The sequence below is a fragment of the Octodon degus genome, unplaced genomic scaffold (genome assembly GCF_000260255.1).
Source record: "Octodon degus isolate 3935 unplaced genomic scaffold, OctDeg1.0 scaffold00067, whole genome shotgun sequence".
Classification (NCBI taxonomy): Eukaryota; Metazoa; Chordata; class Mammalia; order Rodentia; family Octodontidae; genus Octodon; species Octodon degus.
In genome coordinates, this window is record NW_004524643.1 from 10,220,506 (window position 1) to 10,228,871 (window position 8,366).

At 39.8% G+C, this 8,366-nt stretch overlaps 1 protein-coding gene across 1 annotated transcript in view; it reads right to left on the reverse strand.

The window, feature by feature from the left end:
- Positions 1 to 8,366, reverse strand: part of Pik3c2a (phosphatidylinositol-4-phosphate 3-kinase catalytic subunit type 2 alpha) — a 147,206-nt gene that overhangs the window by 52,835 nt on the left and 86,005 nt on the right. The window contains exon 6 of the mRNA XM_004634951.2: positions 6,218 to 6,281. Within this exon, the coding sequence (XP_004635008.1) occupies positions 6,218 to 6,281 (64 nt within the window). The remainder of the gene's footprint in view (positions 1 to 6,217; positions 6,282 to 8,366) is intronic.

Sequence of the window (8,366 nt, forward strand, 5' to 3'; positions counted from 1 at the left end):
TTTTTTTTTTTTTTTTGAGACAGGGTCTTGCTTGGTAGCGTAGGCTGGCCTTGAGCTCACTGGACAGCCAAGGCTGGCCTCAAAGCCACAATGATCCTTCTGCTTCAGCCTCCCAAGTAGGAATCTCTGTCAATTTTGTTAACAGTAATAAAGTTTTATTAAAGGTAGGAAAAGAAACCAGCTCTGCAGAGTTTGAACCCAATACAAGTAGGAAAAGAAGTACACACTACATTGTGTGAGTGGGCCACCATCAAAGGGAGGGCATGGCCTCCATCATTCTTTATGTGCCATTTTTCAATCCACTGCCTATTCTAATCCCATCCTTCTTTTGCTCTACTTTGTGACCCTAGACCTAGATTCTTACATTCTTTACCAGCTGGGACAATGTTAGGTTTTGTCAGTAGAGGGCACTGAAGAGATACTCCAAGACAAAAGCAGCAAGAAGACATTTCCCAATTGTGTTGTGGTCCTTTTCTTTAATTTGATACAGGAGCCCAATGTTCCTCAAAGATAAGCCCTGGCTGTGTCCTCAGATCATGTCCTGACAACAGTGGCTAAAGTTCTCCACAAAATTTCTTTGCCATGGGAAGCCTACTTGTTCCTGTGATGGCCACATTTTCTTCAAAAGAGGCTGGGGGTACGGAGAGGTCTTATTGTTAAGTCCTTAAAGTTCCTTCACTGTCCATTTTTGCTTAGCCTAGAGCCGATTGCTTACTTTTTCATACCGGCTACTTTTGGATGCCTTGGAATAGTGTTGACCAACCTTTTCTTTCTTTTGTTTCCAGAACCAGGGATTGAACTCAGGCCCTTGCGCTTTCCAGGCAAGTTCTTATTCTCCTAAGCCATCTCCCCAGCCCCAACCAACTTTTTCTTTAAAAAAGACTAAAAGTAAATATTTAAGGCTTTGTAAGCCTTAATGGTCTGTGGAATTCAATTTTTGACATTGAAGAGTGAGGATTAACACAGATAACACAGATAGGAAAATATCTGAGACTATGGTCAATAAGGCTTCATTTACAGAAACAGGCAGCAGGTGAAATATAGAAGTCATCGTACTGTATATCACAGCTCTTGCCTTAAGTCTTCTTTACACGTATACTTATAAAGGTAAAGACTATCTCTTAGTCATGATTCTTAAAATTTACCTTCAAATAACTAGCACAGTTTGTATCTCTGACTGGCCCACCACTGATAGGCCTTACTACTGATGTGGTCATTCCCTTCACTGTGTATGTCAAATTTTTGCTCTGGCCATTTATCTGACTATCTTACACCCTATAATAAAAACCTCAGTTACATAAATGTCCTAGTCTAAGGTTCACATTAAGATTCTTTTGTTTGCTTTTGTCTTTTTGAGAAAGGGCCTCACTATGCAGTTTAGGCTGGCCTTAAGCTTACTTTGTAGCCCAGGCTGACCTTGATTTTTTTTTTTTTTTTTTGAGGTCCTGAGATTGAACTCAGGAGTGGACACTTGCCAGGCAAGCGCTTATTCTGAGTTATCTCCCGGGCCCAAAGGGCTTTTTTTTTTTTTTTGGTAGCTCAGGCTGCCTGAACAGTAGGTCTGGTAAGGCAGGTGGAGCTGGGGGTCAAACCATGGTATCCTGCTCCTGACTGCCTTTGCATGGGCAGGCACTTAAACAACTAAGCTAAGGGCAGGGCCCCACACAGGCTGGTCTTGAACTCACAAAGATCCGCCTGCCTCCGCCTCCCAGTACTTGGGTGCCACCAAGCCCAGCTAAGATTCACATTTTCAGCTTCAAAAGATTTTGTTTCTTTTAAAAGTACTTATGAGAAAATCTGGCAATCATACATGTTCAACAGTTCCGAATCTCAGGAGGAAATCCCATGCTTTTATTCCTTTCACCTGCCACTGATCAGTTCTCTTTCCCATCCCTTTCAAGAGTAGAATATTACAAAAAATTATTCTTTGCCTCCAAACTCCTACTGACCACTCTAATGTCACTTTAGTAGGAGTTAACATCCTACCTCAAAAAACTAAAGATAGAACCAATAAAAATTTCTGCAACTTTCTGACCTCCCTAACTCTACCCAAGGATGACTCAAAGGTTTGGCCTAAGGAAACTGAAGAATAGAACTGTATTTATCAAGGGAAAATAATGGGAAGGCTGTGCCTGGCTAGGAACAGGAATTAAATGGGGTGTTTCTGTACCTTTCTCACTGTTTTGCCCTGAATCTAAATCTCTTATTAAATTATAAAATCTTAAAACAAACAAAATGAACAAGCAAACAAAAAAAACAGAAAGGAAGGAATGACTAGTCATATAACGTTGCTATAAGACGTAACACTTGAGTCTAGAGTTGAGAGAAAAGGCCATGAGTGGAGAGAAAAGTCTGAGTCACCAGGATAGGAATAGGTAAGATCACCAAGGATGAATCTAGAAAGAGTCCTAAAACAGAACCCTGCGGGCATTCTAATGTTTAGTTGTCAGGAAGATGATCATGAAGAAACCACAAGTGACAGAGCAAAAATTCCAAAACCAAAAAGGTGATATTCCAGAGGCTAAGTGCTTTAGGAAGAAATAACTAACCACATCAGAAACTACATGAAGACAGGAGGAACAAGAAGAATTATACAAGAGGGTAGTAACTATTTTATTGACACAAGAAAAGATTGAATGTTTGTATTACAAATAAATGTCTGGAGACGACCCAGGGCCGGGGGATCCTGAATAGACCAAGAGCGCAGGCCCTGCGAGTGAGTGAGACGACTGAGGCCCTCCAGATCCTGAACAGACCCAGAGCGCAACACACTAGAACTTTGTGCGATATCCTATCCTCAAACTGTTAGAAGTGCTGGTCATTTACTTGCCATTCCAGTATTTATCTTATGTTTTACTCTAGTACTTCTTTGCTATCATGAAAACTTTTTCTGAGTTCAATTGTTTGGAAACATTTAATTTTCTGAATATTGCTTAATCTTAATCTTAATTTTTGTTCTAAGATTTATACTGTATCTTTGACTTATAATTTATTTAAAAGACATTGTATGATATCTTCTCCTAGTATTAGAAACTTTAAAAAGTATAATTCCATTTTCTGTTGACTTTAAAAAAAAAAAAAACCGGTTTGTACAAAAAAAAAATGTCTGAAACAGATGCAATTTTAGGGTTTGAACATTATAAAATATTAATGTATTAAAATATGACATTGTGCCCCACAATATGTAAAACTATTTATAAATTCAAAATGAATAAAACTTCTTTAAAGTACAAATGAGCCAGGCACGGTGGCACATGTTCATATTCACAGCACTCAGGACTGTTAAGAGTTCAAAACCAGCTTGAACTATACAGCTGACCCTGTCTCAAACAAACAAATAAGCAAGCAAGCACAAATATACAGCTACACAATTAAAAAAAAAGTTGAGGAAAAATAGAGTAAGAACTTAGCATTAGATTCAGGACCATGTGAACCCCTAACCTTATTAAATTCTGTTTCAGAAAAAGGATAATCATCAAAGTCTACTGCAGAAGGTTCAGAAGACAATGGAAGGAGAGAAAGTGGAAGCAACAAAACCAGGTAGTTTTAGCTGGGCATGGCATTACACATCCGTAAACCCAGCACTCAGGGTGCTGAGAAGGAGAGGCATTGTGAGGGTGAAGCTAGCGTGGGCCATACAAAAGAGTTCAAAACTAGCCTTGAACCAGTGGGACTTTGTTTCCCACCTTAAAAAAAAAAAAAAAAGAAAAAGATTTGTTGCAAAGGGAATTGAGAATCGGTGTGGTTGATTCAGGATAATGTGATGATTTTTTGCCTACTTTTGTTTGTTTAAAAATGGGTCAACATAAACAACAATTTGGTTTAAATCTTTTCTTGCTCTTTGGTCTTGGCAGCACAAGCGAGATGACAAAGGGAACGTCATCCTTTGGAAAGCGTCGCAATAAGACACACACCTTGTATCGCCACTGCGGCTCTAAGGCCTACCACCTTCAGAAGTGAACTTGTGGCAAATGTGGCTATCCCGCCAAGCACAAGAGAAAGTATAACTGGAGTGCAAAGGCTAAAAGGCAAAATACCACCAGAACTGGTCAAATGAGGCACCTAAAAATTGTGTATCGCAGATTCAGGTGTGGATTCCGTGAAGGAACACCACCTAAACCCAAGAGAGCAGCAGCATCCAGTCCATCTTGAGAACTGCAGCAATTATTCAAAATAAATGCTTTCATTTTAAAAGATAAAAAAATAAATAAAACTCTTCCACTGGGCCTGTTTTTTTTTTTTTTTCTTCCAAATTTAATCTATTCTGATGATGGCAAGATACCACCTATATTCTGACAACTCCTAAATTTGTTTTTTCTAGCCTAGAAATCCTAAATTGAATTGCAAACACATGAATTTTCTGCTCAACATCTCTATTTAAGCTGGCAAAGTGGCATATGCCTGTATTTTTAGCACTTGGGAGGCTGAGGCAGAAAGAAATATAGCCACAAGTTTGAGGACACATTGGGCTAGACAAGAGTTCAAGGTCAAACTGAACTGCATAGCAAGACCCTGTCTCAAAAAGACAAAAAGAAATCTATGTGGATTCTGCTGTGGCTCTACACTGTCATCTCAAATGTATCAGTCAGAACTGAGCGCCTGATCTTCCCCTCCCCCTGGAACCTCTCTTCTCAGTTTCTGTATCTCCTTAGATGGTAACTCTAAGCTTGCAGCTGCTCAGGTGGAAAATCTTGTTACCCCACACTCCCTTTTTTCATATTCCACATAGAGTCTGCGGTGAATCTCCCGAGCATGAACTTCAAAACATCCCACCAGGCATGATGGTTTCACACCTATGATCCCAAAACTCAGGAGGCTGAGGCAGGAGGATCACTGCAAGTTTGAGGCCATCTTGGGCTAATAGTGAATTCAAGGCCAGCCTGAACGAAATAGTAAGACACTGTCTCAAAACACCAACACCAAAAGCAAACCAAACCAAACATCCCAGAGTTGAACCCATTTTCACTTCTTGCAATAGAAGCCATCATCAGTTCTCGTGTGGCAAGTAAAACATATTCCCCATTATTGTTTTCACTCTTGCTGCTCTCCTCATTGTATTAGTTAAGAGTATACTTTAAGCACACTCACTTCTTAGGTCTTTGTACTTACTGTCTCTCCTTCCAGTAATAAAACTTGTCCAGAAATCCAAACAGCTTTTCCACTCTCTTCTCCAGCTCTTCACTCTTAATTCATCTCAACGAAACCTTCTCTAGCGACCTTATTTAAAATTACAGTACTACCCTCCTCCTATACTGTTTCCTATAGCACAACTTGTTTTTTGCTTGCTGAGACAGGGTCTCACTACGTAGTTCAGGATGCCTGAACTTACTTTGTAGCCCCAAGTTAGTCTCAAACTGGAAAATATCCTCCTGCCTCAACCTTCTGAGTGCTGGTATTATAGGGATGCACCATCACGTCCAGTTCCGGGATGGCATGGCATGCGATGCCGGGCATGGAACTCTGGTGCTTGTGCCTCTGAGCTATCTCTTCAGCCCTGCACCACTTAGAATAATATATTTTTAGTTTATTTTATTGTCCATCTCCGCCATCAGATTAGGGAATTTTGTGTTGTTGTATCCTCAGCATTTATAATACAGCTTAACAGTGAGGAGATATTCAGTCAATATTTACTGAATAATACACTGATATGTTGATAAGAAGGTATTACTAGCTAGAAATCTGGAAGTCATCCCACCTCTTTTTCCCTCATACTCTATCACCTACCAAAATCTTGCCAATTTTATCACCCAAATATTAAGTCCCCTTTCTTTCACTTTTACCATGTCTTTGACCAAAACTACCATAAAAATCATTCCATAAAAGAAATTCAGCCACCCTGAAGTCTAACTTCCACAATATGGCCAGTCATTTCAAAACACTGACAAAAATGTCACACTCTCCACTTTATACCCACTCATGACTAAAAATGTCGGAAATGGCCATAGCAGAGCTCACCTAATGTTTCCTATAAGAGGCCAAATAATAAATAGTTTAGGCTTTGCAGGACACATAGTCTCTGTTTCAACTACCCAACTGTAGTATCTGATTAGAAATGCAAATGACAACAGACAATGTAAAAAAAAAAAAAAAATGGGTACAGTTGTGTTAAAAACAATTATTTTATCCTAGTACTCAGGAGGCTAAGGTAGAATGGACTGCTGCCAGTTTGAGGCTAGAATCTTTAAGGCGGTATGCCAAAATATGAATTAGAACTTACTTCAATTTGAAGAGCCAGTTCGACTTGGTTGTGATATGAATCTAAAAGTTCTTCAACAGGGTGTCTGAAATAAAAGAATAGCTATTACGGCTAAAGAATACTACATACAAATAATTATTTTAGTCACCAAAATAAACATACATACATCCACAGTAAAATTATTTGCTTTTTTTAAACATATATTTGGTTGTTATAGAGTCTCACTACACAGCTCAGATTCACAGTGATCTTCCTGTTTTTCGGCCTCCCCAGCACTGGGATTACAGGCTTGTGCTATTACACCTGGACTCTGTGGCTGGGTCAGCCCACCCTGAGGGTGGGGCTGGTAAGGAATGTCATGTAGGGGAATCAAACTGCAGTTTCTGAGCTTGCCTAAACTTGGCTAAGCAGGTGCCCTAGTCTGCTGAGCTGTCACATCAGCCTGACTTTTGATTTTTTCTTTTAAAGTACCAGTTATTTAATTAGTTTTTTTTTTTTTTTTTTTTTTTTTTTTTTTGATCTACCTGTTTACAGCCTCCCAAAAGCTGGGATTACAGGCGTGTGCCACCATGTCCAGATTCAACTGCCATCTCAGCGTGCCCCAGGTTGGGGCTGGCACGTCAGGCCCAGAGATCGAACCCGCAGCCCCTGCATCTGCTTGCAGGCACTTTAATCTGCTGAGCAACTTAACAGTGAGGAGATATTCAATCAATATTTACTAAATAATACACTGATAAGCTGATAGGTATTAGTAGCTAGAAATCTGGGAAGTCATCCCACCTCTTTTTCCCTCATACTCTAATCACCTACCAAAATTTTACCAATTTTATCACCCAAATATTGTTAAGTCCCCTTTCTTTCACTTTCACCATGTCTTTGACCTAAACTACCATAAAAATCGTTTGATAAAAGAAATTCTACCACCCTGTTTCCAGCCCTCTAATTAGGTACTTAGTAAGAAATTTAGAACACTAATTTATGAGGATAAATTTCATTTGCCAGAGCAAAAATGGATTGCAGGCATCCCCAGAGCTGAGAAACAGCTTTGATTTTTGCTAAAATCTTTGAGTCCACTGCTTTCTGATCAACCTTCTGCTGCTCTGAAATCTGGTCTCTCTCTTTCTCAGTGTCAAAGATCTCGCGCTCCTGGTGTCTGGGTTTTTGCAGCTTCTTGAAGTAAGCATCAGTGAGGTGTTTGGGGATTTTCACTTTGCTGATAGCAATTTTTGTAGAAGTGGCAGTGACACATTTCTGGTGCCTTCTTCATGGAAGAACAGAAAGCTAAGAGGCCCAGTCACAAGAAGCAAGCCACTGGCCTACTGCTTCAGGAAGTCCACTCTTGCCTCTGTGACAACCAGTGAGGATGATCAAGATGGTGCCAGGAGTGATGCTAGCTCGAAGTTTCCTCACATGCTAACTGAAGGGTTTCTTGTCGTGGCTCAAGAGCTTTCAAAGCACATCTTCAGTAGGGTAGTGTCTAGGCATTTTTCAAAGCTTAACCACCAGGTACCTCCATTCTTGTCCCCACCGACTGGTTTTGTGATCCCAAGAACTTTCTCCTTCTTTTTCTTCTCAACCTTTGATTTAGCATCTGTGTACTTTCTCTTGTACAAAGCCTTTCTGGACTACATAGCAGATCAGGAGTATCTACCAATTCCTTTAACCAGGACAGGATTTCAGATGCAGTGGGGCTGCCCCTTGGACTTTTTGCCTTCACCTTACTGTTCTTACCAGTACCACTAGCAAAGAGGTGAAGCCTTCTTGGCTTTGAGTTTCTTCTCTTTAGTGCCTGGCTTCTCAGTTTTTTCACCTGCTATTTTGCAAGATGGGAAAAAGAACTAAATTTTCCCTGAGTTTTGATTTTTTGAGACAGGGTCTCACTATGTAGTTCAGACTGACCTTGAACTCACTATGTGGCCCAAGCTGGCCTTGAACTCATGATAATTTTCCTGTCTCAGCCTCTCAAATACAAGGATTACACCTGGCTTCAAAATAAAGTTTAAAAATATGTAATTACTGTTTTATTTTTTTTATTTTTCCAAAGTTTTATTGACAAACAGATAGCAAAGAGACAGTTTCAAATCATATCAGAAGGACAGTTTCAACAAATAATACACTGCATATATTCTTCTTAGTGATTAATTGCTGTACAAGATGCGGACTTGTGATC